At 49.8% G+C, this 21,833-nt stretch overlaps 1 protein-coding gene across 1 annotated transcript in view; it reads right to left on the reverse strand.

The window, feature by feature from the left end:
* Window positions 1-993: 993 nt before the first annotated feature.
* Window positions 994-21,833, reverse strand: part of PANX1 (pannexin 1) — a 32,356-nt gene continuing 11,516 nt past the window's right edge. Inside the window, exons 2-5 of the mRNA XM_080929700.1 lie at window positions 13,366-13,505; window positions 4,463-4,683; window positions 2,500-3,158; window positions 994-1,386 (exon numbers count right to left, since the gene is read on the reverse strand). Coding sequence (XP_080785826.1) covers window positions 1,307-1,386; window positions 2,500-3,158; window positions 4,463-4,683; window positions 13,366-13,505 — 1,100 coding nt within the window. The 3' untranslated portion in view covers window positions 994-1,306. The remainder of the gene's footprint in view (window positions 1,387-2,499; window positions 3,159-4,462; window positions 4,684-13,365; window positions 13,506-21,833) is intronic.

A 21,833-nucleotide genomic window follows, 5' to 3' on the forward strand; every position in this document is an offset into this window, starting at 1 on the left:
ACGCAAAACCTGCTTTTCTGTACAGTCCCAAACGACCACCTATGTAACTTCTGACGTCACCGAAAAGCAGTTAGAGTAGGTAAAGAACTGTCCCTACGATTGACCAAAGTAAATGGGTGGGGGGGGTGTCCTGAGGACTCCCTTTAAGCATGGTACAAATGGAAAGGTGTGCAGACTAAAGATTTTGATATAAACTCTGAACATGTAACACATTCACGTGGTCAGAACGTAGTCAGGTTTTCACAAATTCTAAGTTAGCACACACGTTTACAAAGCCAGGCCCGTGGCTTCCACCTGCATCCTGACACTTGGAAGGCTGAGGGCAGACTGGTGGCAGACTGAGAGCTGTGAAGAGGCAAGGGACCATGTCACAAAACAAAACTGTTTCTAAAGCCCAAATCCGTTCTACACTCCCATGTGTGAGACTTACTCCAAAATCCTTAACAGTGCTAGAATGTTCTCCTTGATAGACTTCAACTATACAACTCAGTGTGCAATGTTACAAGTTGAGCTTAAATGTAACCAATCTGACCCTAAGCAAATGGCCGCGGTCACTGTCCTGTCAGTTCCATGTTCTGTCCTCAATGGACAAAGTGCCCCTCATGTGTGAAATCCTGTTCTCCTGTCTCAGGTATCTTCACATCTGTGGATAACCTCAGAACTCAGGAAGGGTTCTGAAGCCTTCCTTCCCAGAGTCACCACGGCATGACTGTCTCCTTAGCTGGGTCCAGTCGGCACTGCCTCAGCCTGCTGTCCATGCAGAGGTCAAAGGACAGCGAGCAGCGTTTGAGGACAACAATTAGCTGAAGATGGTGAGTAACAGGACAGCTTCCCTGTACAAGAGCCAACACGGGTCACACCTAACCTAGGTCACTGCCACACACAGGCCAACCTCCGTGGGCCAGTGGATGCTTTTCTTGTTGGTCAGTCAGTAAGGACACACAGAGGGTGTTATTAAATTACATCCTGACATGTTTATTATTATCTCACAAAACAAAGTGCTTGTTCTCTGGAAGCTCCGGGTCTCCCAGCACTGCCCGTCCACAACGGCGCTTCCCTGAGGTTCTCGAAGGCTCTGTGCTCTTACCAGCCCTTCAGTGAGGACTTTAGACAAAGCACTTACTCGTTTCCATATTTTGTCTTGTAGGACGTTCCTAATTTATTCTTCCTTGGCGCTGTTGGCCATTCTGTCTATTAGAGAGTGGGACTCACACTACACCAAGACCAAAAACATCTACTGTAAACTAGCTACGGATCCAACGAGGGTGCATCAGCCACAGAAGTCACGGGTTTGAGAAGGAAACCATTAGCAGGATGAATTCAGAAGTCTCTGGCGAGAGTTCTTCTCCCCATTGTTTGCTGTGGCTTCGCTGCCCAGGTCCAAATCTGTCAAAATTAAAACCATTATTTATAAGGGAGAAAGAGTAGGCAGCACCGTACCAACCCGTGAGGGGGCATTTCATACACATCCTTTACCATGGCTGCTTCTTAGTCTGAAGCTTAAAAGGTGGGCTGAGAAGTCAGTACCCTGCCCCCCTCTTTTAAGTAAGAGAGTCAGAGAGTGACTTCGGGAGTAACCAGCTGCTCTCTTGGTTATATATGAGGGCTCTACGGGAGAAAATTCACACCTATACAGTAAACATGGCCCAAAGCCCACAGCTTTGGTTCTAGGTTCTAGAGGAGAACCCACTACTGATATTTTGCTAAGTGGACATGTGGTTGAATTCCTTTCTAAATATGTTTGTGTTCATAGATCTGTGCAGCCCTCAGCCAGAGACCCCTCCTTCTGCATGGGCAGCCATCAATGCAGAGACTCAGAACTGACTCATGTGCCGAGAGCAGGAGAGGCTGCTGAGCATTCAGCCTTAAATGGGACCAACTGCCATCCCTAAGTCAAGGCTCAGGGGACATCCGTGAAGAGAATATGATGGGAGGGGGGAAAGGCTGGCTTCTGAACACGACACAGCCTGGCACTCACACACTCACGGCACCTCCGCTACACAAGACAGAGCAAACATGATCAGCCAGCGTCCCTACACTAGCTGAACTCTGTGGGTCACGAAACATAAAGACTATATGAAGGTGGGAATAGGAAATATGGGGGCTGCAGATATATGGGGCACACACATATGGGGAAGATGGATATGATTAAGATACACGTAAACATGTATGAAATTGTCAAAGAACAAATAACAGAGAAGGTCAAAGAGATGAGAGGGACAGACAGGAAGACAGGACAAAGATGAGGGGGTACTAGAAAGAGAGGCAGAGCATGAGACCATTCACCAGACAGATAGAGCAACCAGACCAGGCTGAAAGGAAGACAAGGAGCGGAGAACAGAGTCATCCTTCTTTGGAAACTGGATAACAATTTGTTTCTGTATCCTTGAAGTCTTGGGCTCCCCCAAGATAACACTGGGGCCAGGGTTCAAGTACCAGGCAAGGCAAAGACCACCCAGACTGCTAGAAAGGTGTGCCTGCCCAGAGAGCCAACCCTACCTTTGAAATCCACTCTCTGGCTCCCCTGGTCCTCTCCCTTGGTCTGTAGGGGCACGGGAATTTTTCCATCAATGATGTCCATCTTAATCATACCCAGGTTTGTCAGGAGTAACATGGGGTCGATGCCCTGCCCGTTGCTCTTAATGTTCTCCAGCACCTTGAGACACTTGTATGACTTGAGCTCACTTATGTTCTCTTCCAGAAAAAGGTTGTAGAGGCTCAGGTCGTTGTAGCCTTCAGACTTGAAATGTAGAACGTCAAAGGTGGGCAGGATTTCATACACTTTGAGAACGTCGGTCTTCTGCCGGAACGGGACAAAGAATGTGTAGATGACCACGGGCAGCAGCGCGGCATACACTATGAGGTTGATGAGGCTGAGCAACTGGAAGATGCCGACGGCGATGAGCTTGCACTGGAAGCGATCGGGGATGGTGCTGTCGTTTCTCAGGACACCTGATTTGATGCTACACAGAAACTCATCCGAGAGCGAGGAGAGGCTGAAGTAATAGCCCAAGTAGACGCAAGCCAGCAGTATAACTACAAATGCCACCAGCCGACAGCTAATGTATTTCGTGATTAAGTGACTCGAGTTCTTCTTCGTCTTCAAGTACTGCTCCACAATTGGGTACTTGAAGTGGCTTTCAGATATCTCCCACAGACTAGAAAACAAAGCAAATAAAAATAATTCAGACCCTTGCCAGTCTCATCAAATGTGAAAGGCATGGACATATTCAACACGGCCATTCTGAAAACTTCAAACACATTAACTATAACTTCATCTGAGTGCTAGGGAATAAACCATGCCTAAAAACCTCTTTTCACTGATGCATGCACGCCCTTAATTCCAGCACTCGGGGGAGGTGGAGGCAGGAGGTTTTCTGTGTTTGAGACCAACCTGATCTACAAAGTGACCACAGAGGACAGCCAGAGCTGCACAGAGAAACCCTGTCTCAAAAAAACAAGACAAACAAACAAGCAACCCTTCTTTCCTTTAAATGTTTTAAACATTTAACATTATATACAAGTGCTTTGCCTGTGTGTGTGCAGTGCCCTCAGGAGCCAGAAGAGGATGTCAGATCTCCTGAAACCAACACTCTGGCCTCTGCAAGAAAGGCAAATGTCTTTAGCTGCTAAGTCATCTCTCCAGGCACCCTTTTAAGATTTTAAAGACAGTTTTCTTGACTAAATGTGAGTTAATATTTAATAATCTTTAGGGTACTCACTACTCAATATTTGTTAAATAAATTTATCAGATCCCAAAGAGCAGCTGGTGGACTATTATTGTTTTTCAACAACAATCTCCCACTAAGCATGAAAAAGAGCAAAAAATTTTCAACCCAAGTAGTATCTACATGCTTCTGCCAGGGAGGGTGGCAGACATCTTGGTGTCTCTGGCTCTCATAGTTCTTGCCCTGGTTTCTTTCAATAATGGATTGCAATGTTGAACTGTTATAAAAATCTTTCTTCTTCAAGTTGCTTTTGGTCATGGAGTTTTTTCACAGTAACAGAAACTCTAAGACAGGAATCTAGCAGGTGTTTTTAGAAATAAGATGGCTGTCACTACCGTTGTTACTACAAGCAATGACAGGACCTGAGGAAGAATATGAGAAGGCAGGGCTTCCACCCACTGGGCCCACCTCTCTCATCCTTTCTATGTGCTTGGCTGCCTCGGAATCCTCTGTGCCTTTCCATTATAGGAGATCAAACCAAGCCAGCTACAGGTGACACTTTGACAAGTCACCCCTCTGAGAACTGCTTTTCAAAGGATGAGGGGGCAGGAAAATGATGTAACCCTGAGGACAGTGAGGTGAGGAGAGGAGAGCAGGGTCCCATCAGCTGATGGTTAACACCCTACCTACCCCCTTCCCACACTTGACAATAACAACTCTGGGCCAGCATAGCAGGAAAAGGGGGCAGGGAACTGACCCTGGGGTGGTCATGGGCAGCCCTCTGGAGCTGTTACCTCTGTCCCACATTCTCGGTCACTCCTGGGGGTCCAGGTCCGTCTCTCAGGTCCAAATCACGGGCACTCTTGGCGGCCTTGATGGCGCGGTTGTAGACTTTGTCAAGTTCCTCCATGATAAACTTCAGGTCTGAGCAGAGGTGTGGAGCCGCCGCAAAGCGCCAGAACAGCGCAGGCAGGTACAGGAGTATGGCAAACAGCAGCAGGATGTAGGGGAAAAACTGAAAAGCAAGACCAGTCATGGTGAGCACCCTTCTCAGAGCAGCAAGAACGAGCCACCATCAGTGGCTCCGCCAGGAGCTGCGCTTGCCCTCATTTTGGGGACAAATGAGCATTCCCATCACTCATGGACACCAGCTTGCTGCCTGTACCTGCTTGACCCTTTTGTTTTCAAGTGCTGACCACATGGAGACAAATAGTATTTGCTTCTAATCACAGAAAAAGAGAAATAAATACACCCTCTTGTCCCACAGAATGGTTCCTCATCAGAGCTCCAATTAGGGAACAGGTAGATGTCACAGTGGCCTTCGCTGGCTTCTTCCTTTCATTTGTTCTGGTTTAAAGCTCTAGTTTTTTGTTTTGCTTTTCTCTTCTTTAGAAACTGGGGAAATGCCAAACAAACTGTGACAAATACTGGCTTCAGTGGTCTAGTAATTATCCTTTAAAGCTGCTGGAATAAGCACCTAAAGATGCAGGATGTGGAGGGAGGGAGGAAGGAGGGAGGGAAGAGGGAGGGAGGGAGGGGCCCTCGACACCATCACTCTACAGTTGGATGGTGCCCTGGGCAGAGACCCCTCAGCACAGTGACAGAATCACGGTGAGGCGCCAGGATTGATGGACACACAGAGGCCAGAGGGGACGCTGATGTCAAGCAGTGAAGGGTGGTCTGGAACTAGTTCAGCTAGAAGCTTGGGAAGATCACAGCACTGAGCTACCCTAAAGCTCCACTGTGTGGCTCGGGCAGTGAGGTTTTGGGGCCTCAAACCCTCAGTTTCCCTCATGAAGTGGTCATGTGATACAGGCATCATGAAGACTGAAACTGGATAGCTCAGGAAAAGAAGCTAAACATGGCTGCTGCCTGGCTTGTCAAAAGCACTGGAGGGCACCAGGAAATACCAACAGTAGAACCTTTTTTTAGTCCATCTATCTACCCATGAGCCTGTGGGAATCACTCCTGTCTGAACCAGGGAGGGGAAGCTGGGAGTGGTTTCTGGCTCCAGATCACAAAGCTGGAAGTGACCCAGTTAGACTACGACCCCCAAGCTACAATTCTCCACACTCAACGCAGCATTTCATGACAATGTTCTAGTTTTACAGTTTACTGTAGTGACACCAGGGTCATTCTGCCTGGACACACTTAGGAGAGGCAGGACCTGTGCCAGTCCAGAACTGTGCCTACAGTGGGAGACTGGGGCTGCAAAGGCCCTGTGGGCACTCCTAGGAACCCTGTCCACTTGCAAAGGCCCTGTGGACACTCCTAGGAACCCTGTCCACTTGCAAAGGCCCTGTGGGCATTCCTAGGAACCCTGTCCACTTGCAAAGACCCTGTGGGCATTCCTAGGAACCCTGCCCACTTGCAAAGGCCCTGTGGGCACTCCTAGGAACCCTGTCCACTTGCAAAGGCCCTGTGGGCATTCCTAGGAACCCTGTCCACTTGCAAAGACCCTGTGGGCATTCCTAGGAACCCCGTCCACTTGCAAAGGCTCTGTGAGAATTCCTAGGAACCCTGTCCACTTTCCACTGGGAACACCTTACACTTCCACTGTATCCTTGAAGCTGACACATCACTGTGGAGTTTAAAATCTCAGGCTTTGGTTGGGATCTCACTACTTTTTCCATGGTCACTCTTTCCTGCTCTAAGACTCGGCCCCAGGTACCCGTTACCCCTGCAGCTGTTGTGGCTTCATGGTTCCCTTGGTTTTGTCAGAAGTCCCTGGGTTTCACTTGGCTTTCATGGAAATGTTTTGCTTGTTTTTGTCTTTAAATGCATGAAGCAACACATGCAGGCTGACAAAGGAAGTGTGTTGTGCTGATAGAGTTAAAATATGAAAAAGCCGCCTTGCATGTGGAACTGCAGTCCATCAGAGAGAATGTGACTTCACTGGGTAACAAAGCCCGTGCCCAATGTCTCTTACATGTAAGTTTCAATGTCAAACTCTAGTAAACGTCAATGGGAAATAGGGAATCATCTGTTCACAAACATCCTGAAGCTCCCATGAAGTTCCTGAGAGTCCCTGATGCAGAAGCAGAGAAAGAAACCCAAACGGTCCCAGATTCTGCAGCGCCCTCCATTTGGCTGTATTCTGGGGTTTGAACAAGAATAGGGTCTTTCAAAGTTAGCCTGATTTGCAGAGAGCTGACACACCTCGGGGCACACCGCAGGCTAGACACTGCTCAACTACACTATGGGTGTGTTCAGTCCACCCTTGTCTGGTATAGTCACTGTCTTTATAAAAATGAACCATGCAGTTTCCAACATGAGACAGCCAAGCACTTTCTCTAGAAACCATAGGTGGTAGTTCTTGTTCTCTCTCTCTCTCTCTCTCTCTCTCTCTCTCTCTCTCTCTCTCTCTCTCTCTCTCTGTCTCACACACACACATACACACACACACACACACACACACACACACACACACACGATTTGTTTATTTATTATGTATACAGCATTCTGCCTGCATGTATGCCAGAAGAGGGCATCAGATCCTGTTACAGATGGTTGTGAGCCACCATGTGGTTGCTGAGAACTGAACTCAGGACCTCTGGAAGAAACAGCCAGTGCTCTTAACTTTGGAGCCGCTCTCTAGCCCCATGGCAGAAATATTTCTAACTTAGGCTTCTGAAATATTTTTATGAATCATGTTTGTTTTGAGCTTATTTGAAAAACAGTACCTACCTCAAATTTCCCTCCTAAAGTAACAGTATACAATCTGTCTAACACACCCAAGGAGTGTAGCACCTGGCCCAGGGAGCATCAGAGCACAGTTCACTGTAATTAGAAAATGAATGTTTAAAGGTGTTACATGGAGAATGTTCAGTTTTCCTAAATGTCTTTGTACTCTGCAGGAATGTAGAGGAAGGCCTTGTTTGCTGGTTTCCCCTAGACTTAAATTCTCCTGCCCCCCTTTAAAAAATACAGAACCAGTCTGCATGCTTCAACAAAGCAGGCAACTCAATTCAACTGAAATTGAGTTGAATACAAATTCAAAAAGCATGACATTACAGCCTTCACAATCCTTTCACCAAATCAAGCATAGCCAAGGTGTCTGCATGAGGGGAAAGATTTGCCACCAGTGCTGCCTGCTCTACGCTAGGTCTGGGGTGCACAGCACTCAGGGATCTCACTGCACCCCCTGGTACAGTGTCCCAGCTGACCAGCAGTGCGCTCTTCCCAAGACCTGAGACCCTTCACGGAAAGACAAGCTACATGACCTGTTACAGAAAGATGCTGAGGTGACCTCCCTCTTGCCTCATCTAAGACGAGGGATATGAGCCTTGCCTTACAGCACTGAATGTGGATGGGATGTGGACTCAAAAATATCCCTGGGCATCTGCTCTGTACCAGGCAGTGCACAGGATGCCCCTTCCCCCACCCCAACACACACTGGTCCCCAAAGACTATACAGCCTGACAACTAGAAATCAGAGTATATGCTACACAGACATGCATGGAGGCAGAACACACATAAAGTAAACAAAAATTTAAAAACCAAACAAAACAAGAATTTTTGAGTCTGAAACTATTTGAAATACAGTCTCAGCAAATCTAACTACTTCTAATGAGGTTGTATAAAGTGGGAATAGCCCACAAACTGATGGCAGTAAAGACAGACCCCAGGAGGGAGAGTCTGGTGAGATAAAGGCAGAGATCAGAGGACTCTGACTACCATCCCTCTCATCTCTGTCAGCATTTCCCCTTAGAGTTAGTCTGTGCATCAAGGAAGACTGAATGCCTGCTGTGGAGCTTGTTCTGATCTGTGATAGTTTTTACAGAGATTCTGGGGGACACAAAATGTTAGCCAGCAACAGAACTATAAAGGACCCACTGGGAGAGAATGTGATCCTAAAACACCTTGGCAAGGCAACAAAGCCTATAGAGGATGCACAGAGGCAGATCTCAGGTAACAGGCTATGCCCTAAGTCCTAAGGCTGTTCGTATTTTAATGCTAATTTCATTTCTCCAAGAAGTGCTGCCTAGACAGTACTCAGGACTTCAGTCAGAACCTTCCCATTTTAATTAGTAAAATAAAGGTGAGAGCCAGTGATTAGGCAGGGTAAAAGAGAGGTGGGGAGAGAGGGTCTGAGGAGATCAGAGGACAGCGGAGGACAGAGAGAGAGAGAGAGAGAGAGAGAGAGAGAGAGAGAGAGAGAGAGAGAGAGAGAGAGAGAGAGATTCCAAGATGGACCTTAGGAAGAATGAATTAGATCCAGGTGGGATTAATTGGTATTAAGTAGCTATGAATATTTTAAGGATTTTATAGGTCTAATATCTCATATATAAGGGCAGTTTGTATCTTTGTCTATTTGATAAAATTTTGTTGTGTAGAGGGTTTGTGGGTTGAGAATTGAATATATAAACCTGTATGAAAAGCTATTGGGCCTTAGAGTTGTATTTGTGTTGGGATTTGGGGTAAAGAAATACCTCGGGACAGAGGCAGTAGGGCAGGCAGCGTAAACCACCAGGAAAGGGAGTCATGTGGACGAAGTGAGACCGTGGGGCGGCTTGGACCAAGCGACAAAGTCCCGTGCGCAGCTCCATACTAGAAGCAGCTCCTGGGGAGTGAGATCGCATGAGCCAATAAAGAGATAAGCCATTTTATTTTAAATATTACTGCAACAAGGCTGGCCTTCGATGCCCCCAGTCAAGAAGAACCTAGTGGAGATGCGCAGTAACAGGCGAGAGGAAGGGGAGTCTGGGCTTGTGGTTCAGGTCTTGAAAGCACACAGACAGCCATAGCCAAGAGCAATGCAGTGGAGAATGAAGAACGGGAGGAGCCAGCGAGAGGAGAGTCACAGTGGATTCTGGAAGGGACAGGAAGGTCGAAAGTAGGAAGCGGGTAAAACAAAAGCATCTCATACTGAAAGGCGAAGGTACAGTCTTGCTGTGGGATGTTCGGATAAAAACTCATGTAGGAAAAGAATGTCAGCAACGATGAGCCCTGAGCAGCAGACAGGAAAGATGTCAAGGGGGACACAACCAGGCTTTGATGGCCTCTGAGTGTGGGCAGAAGGGTGGAGCCAGAGGGTTGGAAGTGTCCTGCAGGGCGAAGCTCCGCCCCATGGCACTCTGCCCTGTCTGAGAGCACTCCTCCGGGAGTGTAGATCACACAGTTTTCCTGTAAAGTGCGGACTTTGAGAGCCACAGTGTTATTGCTGCAGACGATCTATTTGGCCACTGGACTGTGAGAACAGTGGCTTTGGCTTGACAATATGTGGTGTCACAGTTTGCCAACCTGACCTGGATTTGTGCTTCCTGAGGAGTGCTGTGGTCCTTAGACCAGTGACTTCTCTATTATTCGTGAACCTGCTGGAGTCCTGTGATGGGCAGCTTTGTCAACTTGACACAATCTACAATCATCTAGGAAGAGTCTCAATGAGGGACCATATACACAAATTCCACCTGAGGACATGGCGGTGGGAAACTGCCCTAAAATAATTGGTGTGGGAAACTTAGCTCACTGTGAGAAGCACCACGCTCAGGGTGGGGCTGGGGGCATGGTCCTAAACAGAGTGGAGAAATCAAGGTGGGCCCCAGCAAGCAATGACCCCGTGTGTATCCGTTCCTCCCTGCCCTTGCCGGCAGATACGATGTGACCGGCTATTTCAGGGTCTGTTGCCTTGACTTCCCCATAGTGCTGGACTATAACCTGTAGTTGACATGAGCCACTTTTCCTGTAAGTTGAATCTGTCAAGGTATTTTTCTCACAGCAACAGAAATGAATTAAAAAGGACATGGAGTTGTAGGTCCAAGTAGACATGTCTACAATGGTTCCCTGATGTGCATGCACACACTGTCTGAGGAAGAGCAGTCTAACGTGGCGAGGCCCACTCAGACCTGTGCTTGTACACACACTCCAGGCAACGCCAGAGGCTTCCAGTGGATCTTCCAACTACGTCTCTATGACTCTGCGTTAGAGAAACATTTTGCCCAAGTTGTTAAGTATTTTCTATTCTTTCCCTTTTTCTTTTAAGTGCTCTGTTTCAGAGAAACCTGACTAATCTGCTGACACTCAGAACGGGACTGGATAACAGAGTTCAAGCAGTCTTAGAGCGCCCTCTGCTGGTGTCCTGGGTGCACTCATATGCCCAGAAAAAAAGACAAACAGCACCACAGAAAACCATAAGCTGTGAATGAAGCAGGGGAGAAGTCCAGAGGAAGAGATGAGAGAAGGTGTAAACCTAGTCAACTGGGAGAATTAGCCAATTAGCCCCTGACAATGCTGAGTCCACAATGACAGTCATTTAAACATTACCCTGAAGAATGTCTCTGGGGGGATTTGACTCTCCCGGTTTTAAATGGCATTGAATTGAGACATGCTATCATGCTAAATGAGATCATCCTATTGCATTGTTAGTTAACATGCAAACAGTACCACTATAAAGTATGTTTACTTTTTGTCTTAGTCTTAGGTATCTATTCCTGCACAAACATCATGACCAAGAAGCAAGTTGGGGAGAAAAGGGTTTATTCAACTTGCACTTTGGTGATAAACGTTGTTCATCACCAAAGGAAGTCAGGACTGGAACTCACACAGGTCAGGAAGCAGGAGCTGATGCAGAGGCCATGGAGGGATGTTACTTACTGGCTTGCTTCCCCTGGCTTGCTTAGCCTGCTTATAGAACCCAGGTCTACCAGCCCAGGGATGAACCACCCACAATGAAAATGCCTTACAGCTGGATCTCATGGGGGCATTTCCTCAACTGGGGTTCCTTTCTCTGTGATAACTCCAGCTTGTGTCTAGTTGACACAAAACCAGCCAGTACAACTGACCCCTTGTCAACCTGACACACAAACACAACATTATTAAGCTTCAACCCTTACTTTCTTATTCATCCGCACTATCTAAATAACCTTAAGAGTTCTACAGTCTTTATAAAATCTTACATATTAAAATATCAATCCCTTTAAAATGTCCCATCACTTTTAAAATTCAAAGTCTTTTTTCAATTCAAAGACTCTTAACTGTGGCCTCCACGTCTTCCTTCAAGAGGGAAAAATATCAGGGCACAGTCACAATTAAAAATCAAAATCAGTCTCTTAGCCATCCAATGTCTGGGATCCACTCATGAATTTCTGGGCTCCTCCCAGGGCTTTCTCCAGCCTGCCCTTCGTAGCATACACATTCACTTCACCACCAGGGAACCCTAAGAATCGGAGAATGCCGTCTGTGGTCCGCTGCTGCCAAGCACAAGGCCTAGCATGAGGGGCCTTGATCAATATCAGCTAAAAGGAACTCTGTGACACTGTCTGCAGCTCGCAACCCTCCTTTTGATTCCTCTAGTTCCCTGAGACACCCTCCACATATCTCATTTCCCATAGTTCCCTGAGTCCACTGCTATTAGCTGATGAGTCTGATCAAGACCTCCCATGGGCCTGTTTTTGTTAGGAGTTCTTTCTGGGTCTTCCTGCATTTGTGGTGTGTCTGGTGAATGCCAAACACCCTGCATAAAGAGACAGATCACAGGTGATGCTCTGGACCATGTCCCCTTCCTCTGGGGAGGACTCAGCTTCACTTCTGGCAGGTGTGTAACTTAGAGACATCATCAGTGCCCACAGGGTCTCATTCCCCAGGCAGTGAACCAATTCAGACATTCAGACCAGTACTCCAGTCCCTGGAAGGAACCCCTTCATCCCAGCCAAGCCTGAGTGCTGATCAGGCAGGTTTCTCCAGTTTCCGTCCCCAGTCCTGTGAGCCTGGTAAGAGATGGGACACCCAGAACCACCATAGCAAATAGCTCAGATCAGGAAGAGCCTCAGACACTCATCACAGCAGATCACCTAAGACGGATCCCTTGACTTGAAACTGGGAGTCTGTTTGTACAGCCCCAGACTACTCTATGACCCCAGGCCTCATCTCTCAAGGCTCCCATTGTGTTCCCTGTGAAAAACTTCTGGAAAAAAAGTCTCCAGGGTTTTTCTTGCTGCAGTAGTGTCTCACAGCAGCACTCCTCCCTGCCAACCCTTACCTTAAACAATCCCTGCTACAATCTGAAGCTCAGCCAATGCCAACTCAGACTGGCTACAAATTGGCATTTCCACAGTGACATTTTAGCATAAACTTAAACTACAGCGGCACGGACTGGGCTGTAGCCAGGCTTCACAGCCGGGCTCTGGTACTCCAGCAACATAATGGCCAGAGCAACCCAACTATGTCAGTCCTTACTTTTGCTAAGTGACTCCGTGTGTCACAAAAGGCTCTAGCCAACGTTCTGAAGGGGAATCAGGACACAATGGTGACAGAGACCTTCGAGGTGCCTCTCACTGAAGAGCTAAAACTCAGAGAGCGTCTATCTCTTATCTTCTCCACACAGATGTTGGAATCACTGCTGAAGCCCCGCCTGTTTGGTCGACCACACTCTCTGGCAGAGTGTGGCTGGGTGGCTTCCCAGACACCGCTATCTCTACAGCAAGCCTGACAGGCGGCAGGGGAAGGGGGGTGCAAGGGAAGGGGAGGTGCAGGGGAAGGGGGTGCAGGGGGAAGGGGGTGCAGGGGAAGGGGTTCAGGGGGAAGGGGGCAGGGGGCAGGGGGAGGGGAGTGCAGGGGAAGTGGGGGTGCAGGGGGAAGGGGTTGCAGGGGGAAGGGGATGCAGGGGGAAGGGGGCAGGAGTAAGGGGGTGCAGGGGAAGGGGGTGCAAGGGGAGGGGGCAGGAGGAAGGGGGTGCAGGGGAAAGGGGCGGCTCCGTTACCTTGTGCAGCCACAGTGGGAGGTTTCCGGACTCACTCTGCAGGGAGCTCTTCTGCTGCACCGCAGCCCAGCAGTAGGAATCCACAAAGGCTGCCTGTCGCCAGGAGAAAGAACTTGGGGAGAAGCAGCTTATCTGGGTACCTGGGAGGCAAAGCAGATAGTTCCAAATGAATGAAGGGGAGGCTGCACCCCCCACACACACATATTTGAACTGACTCTGGAACTTAAGTGCTGTCCGGGGTCAGAGCTTCCTGCACTTAGTTGTGACATCACACACCAGCTGAATACAGTCATTAAAAACGTTTGACCAAATTTTTCTCAAACAAAACTATCCTGTTGTTCTCCACAGATTTCACCAACGTGACACAGGCTGGAGTGATGCAGGAAGAGAGAGTCAGTGGAGGAATTACTTCTATCTGACGTGTGGGCATGGCTGTGGGCATTTCCTCATGATATAAGGGCCCAGCCCACTGTGGGAGTGTTACCCCAGGCAGGCGGCTGGGGCTCTGTGTAACCGTAACTGAGCAGGTAAACTGAGCAGGCCGGGATGAGCAAGCCAGTAGAAGCATTCCCCCACGGCCTCTGCTTCAGTTCCTGTTTCCAGGTTCCTGTCCTGACTTCTGTCAGGGATGGACATGAAGTGGGTGTGTTTATCACAGTCGCCCGAGGCAACGGAGCGTTACGCACTGCTGAGCTTCACTGCCCATACAAAGTTTTCTACTCTCATGGAAGAAGAATGGCTAAGCACTGTCCTAATATCACTATTACACAATGGTCAAATCAATACATCTTTCAGATGAATTAAGGCAACAAGCATACCCATCCCATTAGTATGCAATTTGTGGCCATCTTGAATACATGGTAGAATTAAATATACACAAGAATTTTTATTTTATATACATTAGTGTTTTCCCGTGTGGGGGCGTCAGATCCCCTGGAACTGAGGGACTGACAGTTGTGAGATGCCATGTGGGTGCTGGGAATTGAACATGGGACCTTTGGAAGAGCAGTCAGTGCTCTTAACCCCTAAGCCCCCTCTCCACCTTATTTCTTGATAGAAAGTCCTTCATTAGAACCTGGCATTCAGAGATTGGGCCAGGCTAGCTAGCCAGTAAGCCCCAGGGTCCTCTGGCCTCAGCATCCCCAACCAGGATGCACCAAGCCACACCTTTTACCTTGTGAGCTTTCTCCCCAGCCCTCAGGAAAAAAATCACTTGTTTTTGACTCAAGAAAGAAAAGTGTGCAGAGACACTGACCACAGGTGACTGCTAGGCAAAGCAGTAATTCTCCATTTCCTCTAAAGGAAAAAAAGGCACGAACCACAAACCATTTCCTAAATGGCTGAGATTTACAAGGCAAGTGCCCAAGACCATGAGCTGTGTAGAGATGAGGACAGCAGCCCTGGGTCCTACTGTGGAATGTGACCTTCTCCACAGCAAAGTGACAATGGCATCCTCTGCACACACAGGTGTATGGAGGGCTCTGAGCAGTAGTCACTCAGCCCATGTGGCCTTAGGATCCAGCAGAGCTGTGCCCTTGTCCTCAGCAAGTGTTTATTGGGGAGGGGACGCATCACAGGCATAGGAACTAGCTGCTGCTCAAGTCTCATTACCTTGCCCTCGTCCCTCCAGTCCCCTGCAGACGAGGCACCCTCTCTTCCTCATCCCACGCAGGGTGCCTGGACTCAGCTGCTGTGTTTAAACCTCTTCCACCACTCGGTTGGGTGACTCACTGCTGGTAAATCACTTAACCTTCCAAAGCCTGGGTCTCTAATGGGGATGACATTAATATTAACACTGCTGTTGTAGGGATGGGGAGGGAGGGAGGCAGCAACTGTAGCGCCTGGTTCTCATTGGTGGTTCTGTGAGTGCCTGGAAGCCAGGAGCTGACTTTTCCTGCACCACCATTCTCTCTTTAGGAAGAGGGGACAGAGACAGGGAGCTGGACCTCCCTGAGCCCTGGACCAGGCCTCCAAGGATCTCCTTCCCCTGGGGAAGGGATGGTCTGTACACTTGTATGAAGACAAAGGAAGAGGTCTGTGGTGTCAGGAAGGTAGACTTCAGAGGAAATGGTGGGTTACATGGTAAAGGCCCTGAGTACCTCTTCTTTAGCAGGTGACTTGACATCCAGACATCAAGAAAGAACACAGAGAGGCTTGGGAGAGACCATCCTGACGTCACCAGCCGTTGCAAAGCATCTTAGGATAGGGACAGTTTTTGCCATTAAATGAGGGTGTTAAGCATGAGTTGAAATATCTAACACGTTTCTAGGTGCTCCCGGCACCTTTAACTCATTAAACTCAAGTTCTTGCATTTTATAAAAACAGGGTGCCTGGGTCTCACATTCTTTCTGCATCAGTGTGTCCCTGCTAATAACTCCTGACATTACCTACCAAAGTATAAGTGTGAAGTTGCAATGGGAACGTGGGATGAGTAGTCTTCAAGTAATTTGCTGATAAGCTAGGGATTGGGAACATCTGGCCAAATACTCCCGAAAACGGACATTTCTGCCAGGAGTCGAGGGAAGCCTGCCTGGCTCCGAACACTCCTGGGTACCACACACAGAACACTCATCAGCAGTGTTTATGTGTGTCCTCCCTGAAGGGAAGAACTTCAAGCTCTCTTTCAGGGTTTAGGGACCTTCCTTCTGCAGTTGCAGAAACGCTTAACAAAGAAAAACATCTTGACAATCTATAGCAACATTTTTCAAAAGAGAATAGAGAAAACAGAGCTGGAGACTGTGGACATGCTGAAGTCCTGAAGGCAAATCCCTAGTCTGGAGTGGAGGGACAGCGTCTGGAGTGGAGAGACAGTGTCTGGAGTGGAGAGACAGCGTCTGGAGTGGAGACACAGTGTCTGGAGTGGAGAGACAGCGTCTGAAGTGGAGAGACAGCGTCTGGAGTGGAGAGACAGTGTCTGGAGTGGAGAGACAGTATCTGGAGTGGAGAGACAGCGTCTGGAGTGGAGACACAGTGTCTGGAATGGAGACACAGTGTCTGGAGTGGAGACACAGTGTCTGGAGTGGAGAGACGGCGTCTGGAGTGGAGAGACAGTGTCTGGAGTGGAGAGACAGCGTCTGGAGTGGAGACACAGTGTCTGGAGAGGAGACACAGCATCTGGAGTGGAGAGACAGTGTCTGGAGTGGAGACACAGCATCTGGAGTGGAGAGAAGGTATCTGGAGTGGAGACACAGTGTCTGGAGAGGAGAGACAGTGTCTGGAGTGAAGAGACAGCGTCTGGAGTGGAGAGACAGTGTCTGGAGTGGAGAGACAGCGTCTGAAGTGGAGAGACAGCGTCTGGAGTGGAGACACAGTGTCTGGAGTGGAGACACAGTGTCTGGAGTGGAGAGACGGCGTCTGGAGTGGAGAGACAGTGTCCGGAGTGGAGAGACAGCGTCTGGAGTGGAGACACAGTGTCTGGAGAGGAGACACAGCATCTGGAGTGGAGAGACAGTGTCTGGAGTGGAGACACAGCATCTGGAGTGGAGAGAAGGTATCTGGAGTGGAGACACAGTGTCTGGAGAGGAGAGACAGTGTCTGGAGTGGAGAGAGACAGTGTCTGGAGTGGAGAGACAGTGTCTGGAGTGGAGAGACAGCGTCTAGAGTGGAGAGACAGTGTCTGGAGTGGAGACACAGTGTCTGGAGAGGAGACACAGCATCTGGAGTGGAGAGACAGCGTCTGGAGTGGAGAGACAGCGTCTGGAGTGGAGAGACAGTGTCTGGAGTGGAGACACAGTGTCTGGAGAGGAGACACAGCATCTGGAGTGGAGAGACAGTGTCTGGAGTGGAGAGACAGCGTCTGGAGAGGAGAGACAGTGTCTGGAGTGGAGACACAGTGTCTGGAGAGGAGAGACAGTGTCTGGAGTGGAGACACAGTGTCTGGAGAGGAGAGACAGTGTCTGGAGTGGAGACACAGTGTCTGGAGAGGAGAGACAGTGTCTGGAGTGGAGACACAGTGTCTGGAGTGGAGACACAGTGTCTGGAGAGGAGAGACAGCGTCTGGAGTGGAGAGACAGCGTCTGGAGTGGAGACACAGTGTCTGGAGTGGAGAGACAGCGTCTGGAGTGGAGAGACAGCGTCTGGAGTGGAGACACAGCGTCTGGAGTGGAGAGACAGCGTCTGGAGTGGAGACACAGCGTCTGGAGAGGAGAGACAGCGTCTGGAGTGGAGAGACAGCGTCTGGAGTGGAGAGACAGCGTCTGGAGTGGAGAGACAGCGTCTGGAGTGGAGAGACAGCGTCTGGAGTGGAGAGACAGCGTCTGGAGTGGAGAGACAGCGTCTGGAGTGGAGAGACAGCGTCTGGAGAGGAGAGACAGCGTCTGGAGTGGAGAGACAGCGTCTGGAGTGGAGAGACAGCGTCTGGAGTGGAGACACAGTGTCTTGAGAGGAGAGACAGCGTCTGGAGTGGAGAGACAGCGTCTGGAGTGGAGAGACAGCGTCTGGAGTGGAGAGACAGCGTCTGGAGTGGAGAGACAGCGTCTGGAGTGGAGACACAGCGTCTGGAGAGGAGAGACAGTGTCTGGAGTGGAGAGACAGTGTCTGGAGTGGAGAGACAGCGTCTGGAGTGGAGAGACAGCGTCTGGAGTGGAGACACAGTGTCTGGAGAGGAGAGACAGTGTCTGGAGTGGAGAGACAGTGTCTGGAGTGGAGAGACAGCGTCTGGAGTGGAGAGACAGTGTCTGGAGTGGAGACACAGTGTCTGGAGAGGAGAGACAGTGTCTTGAGTGGAGAGACAGCGTCTGGAGTGGAGAGACAGCGTCTGGAGTGGAGACACAGTGTCTTGAGAGGAGAGACAGCGTCTGGAGTGGAGAGACAGCGTCTGGAGTGGAGAGACAGCGTCTGGAGTGGAGAGACAGCGTCTGGAGTGGAGAGACAGCGTCTGGAGTGGAGACACAGCGTCTGGAGTGGAGAGACAGCGTCTGGAGTGGAGAGACAGCGTCTGGAGTGGAGAGACAGCGTCTGGAGTGGAGAGACAGCGTCTGGAGAGGAGAGACAGCGTCTGGAGTGGAGAGACAGCGTCTGGAGTGGAGAGACAGCGTCTGGAGTGGAGACACAGTGTCTTGAGAGGAGAGACAGCGTCTGGAGTGGAGAGACAGCGTCTGGAGTGGAGAGACAGCGTCTGGAGTGGAGAGACAGCGTCTGGAGTGGAGAGACAGCGTCTGGAGTGGAGACACAGCGTCTGGAGAGGAGAGACAGTGTCTGGAGTGGAGAGACAGCGTCTGGAGAGGAGAGACAGCGTCTGGAGTGGAGAGACAGCGTCTGGAGTGGAGAGACAGCGTCTGGAGTGGAGAGACAGCGTCTGGAGTGGAGAGACAGCGTCTGGAGTGGAGAGACAGCGTCTGGAGTGGAGAGACAGCGTCTGGAGTGGAGAGACAGCGTCTGGAGAGGAGAGACAGCGTCTGGAGTGGAGAGACAGCGTCTGGAGTGGAGAGACAGCGTCTGGAGTGGAGACACAGCGTCTTGAGAGGAGAGACAGCGTCTGGAGTGGAGAGACAGCGTCTGGAGTGGAGAGACAGCGTCTGGAGTGGAGAGACAGCGTCTGGAGTGGAGAGACAGCGTCTGGAGTGGAGACACAGCGTCTGGAGAGGAGAGACAGTGTCTGGAGTGGAGAGACAGTGTCTGGAGTGGAGAGACAGCGTCTGGAGTGGAGAGACAGTGTCTGGAGTGGAGACACAGTGTCTGGAGAGGAGAGACAGTGTCTGGAGTGGAGAGACAGTGTCTGGAGTGGAGAGACAGCGTCTGGAGTGGAGAGACAGCGTCTGGAGTGGAGACACAGCGTCTGGAGAGGAGAGACAGCGTCTGGAGTGGAGAGACAGCGTCTGGAGTGGAGAGACAGCGTCTGGAGTGGAGACACAGTGTCTTGAGAGGAGAGACAGCGTCTGGAGTGGAGAGACAGCGTCTGGAGTGGAGAGACAGCGTCTGGAGTGGAGAGACAGCGTCTGGAGTGGAGAGACAGCGTCTGGAGTGGAGACACAGCGTCTGGAGAGGAGAGACAGTGTCTGGAGTGGAGAGACAGTGTCTGGAGTGGAGAGATAGCGTCTGGAGTGGAGAGACAGTGTCTGGAGTGGAGACACAGTGTCTGGAGAGGAGAGACAGTGTCTGGAGTGGAGAGACAGTGTCTGGAGTGGAGAGACAGCGTCTGGAGTGGAGAGACAGTGTCTGGAGTGGAGACACAGTGTCTGGAGAGGAGAGACAGTGTCTTGAGTGGAGAGACAGTGTCTGGAGTGGAGAGACACCGTCTGGAGTGGAGAGACAGCATCTGGAGTGGAGAGACAGTGTCTGGAGTGGAGAGTGGAGAGACAGCAGACAGCAGGTGCTCCCTGGATACTACCAGTTCCTTCGATTGCCACCTACTCAGGACTCTGTCATGTGGGGGAAAAACATACTATTTCCTTTACCCTAGAGGGAATTAGAGCTCAAAGTGTTCCAGCCATTCTCCACCCCTCTCTGCACACACCTCTGGACTAGGTTACTCCAGCAACCCACCTCGAGAGGAGTGCCCACTAGGGTCTGCTAGAACAGGAGGGCCTCAGCAGATCGTTCCCCAAGTGGCCAGAAGTGGAGAGCTTTCTGGCAATGGCAGAAAACATTTTAGCAGATGAAACAGATCAATAACCCCACCCACCCTAGACTCAGTGTTTTCTGCCTAGGAATGGGATGACTAACTCAAAGAAGCCAAAAGCTATGCTAGGGCAGACACAGAATAAAGCCAGAATACAGAGGGGCAAGGGCTACTATGATGACAGCACCAGCTGGGTACCCAGCTACACAGCCTATGTCGCTCCACCCTCTCCCCCCACTCCTTCCTCCCATTCCCCAGCCCCTCACCACTGATGTGGGCTGAGAAGCCTGGGACCTCAATACTTGACAAAAGAACCCACAAGGCCCTCCAGCAAGGCGTGCAGGGCCCACACCATTGTGTCAGTTGAAGGAGGGCCTCAGAGTCTCTAGTGTTCTGTTCACCATTATACACAGTGAGCATGTTATCATCTGAATCTCAAAATGTTCCTCTAAGCTCATGTATCGAACACTTAGTCCCCAGTCGGTGGTGCTACTTTGAGAAGTTCTAGGAACTTGGTTTTGTGGGGTCATATGGAAAAGTAGGTCACTGGGGTATACCTTTGTAGGATGTAACTGGTTTCCTGCCCCCAAACTCCCACAGCCCAGACAAGCAGCCACGGACTGCGCTTATGCAACTATGAGCCCAGCTAACCATCCTCCTTCGATTGTTCTGAGGGATTTGGGTCACAGATTCTTTTGTTTGACAAATAACTACTACAGCACACAAGTTCAGGTTTATGCCAAGAAGAACTAACTAACAAACAAACCCACACTCCTTTTGGTCAGCTGAAATGTAGAGACAGCCGTGGCCTCCACACCCATCTAGCTGGCAAAATATGGTACGATCCTGAAGAGAAAATACGGGCAGCAGATAACCTGAGCCACTGAGGCCTCCCTTCGCCTGCAGTGGCAGAGTGTGACTGTCCCTCTACTTGAGGGATGGCCCAATGGCCACTCCCACTGCAGCAGCAGGAGCTCAGGAGAAAACAGAGCAATGCAGCCAAGACACAGGCCTAGGGCAAGGGAACAGCAGGGAGCCAGCCATGGTTTCTTGAGAACATTAATGGCAGTTGGGGCTGTCTCCATCCCCCAGCTGAAGAAGGGGCTCCAGCCTACTCCTGCTACTGCCCCCCTCTTTCTTTAGCTCATATACAATACTGACACAGAACAGGGCAGGGGAGCAGGGGCAAGATGAGGATGGAAGCTGGAGTGTGTCCGTGCCTTCTGACCAACACCCACAGCTCCTCCTGGTACCGAGGGAGGTACGTTTGCTATGTTGCTTGAAAATTAAAAGGCCATGGAAAGCAGCCATCACGAGGAGCTAATGAAAAGCCTCAAAATTTCAAATTTAACATAAATAAAGCCATCAACAGAGAAATCTAGTCAGCTAGCAAGGAGAACTTCAAAGAACTTCAGAACATGCCTAGGATTCTAGAAAGTGCCACACTGCAGACTACAGGGGGCAGCAGAGGGCCAGGAAGGGACGAGGTGCTTGCAGTTAGTTCTGGCCCTCAAAGAGAGCAAAGGGATGGTTAGTGGATAAAACTGGATCTGAGATTTAAGAATTGGAAAGAGTTTGCTGAGGGGAAGACACATGCTGGGGCTACAGTTCTGGGAGGGCACAAAAGAAAACAGAACTGTGACTAAAATGCTGATTGCTATGCCCCCCACCCCGCGCACAGTTTTAAAATCAAAGTGTTTTCATTTCACAAAACAAAACTAATTATAATTCATTTACTCTCTCTCTCTCTCTCTCTCTCTCTCACACACACACACACACACACACACACATACACACACACATTCACATACACACACTCTCACACACACACTCACACACACACACACACACATACACACACACACATTCACATACACACACTCTCACACACACACTCACACACACACAC

Source organism: Micromys minutus (assembly GCF_963924665.1).
Source record: "Micromys minutus genome assembly, chromosome: 16".
Taxonomy (NCBI): domain Eukaryota; kingdom Metazoa; phylum Chordata; class Mammalia; order Rodentia; family Muridae; genus Micromys; species Micromys minutus.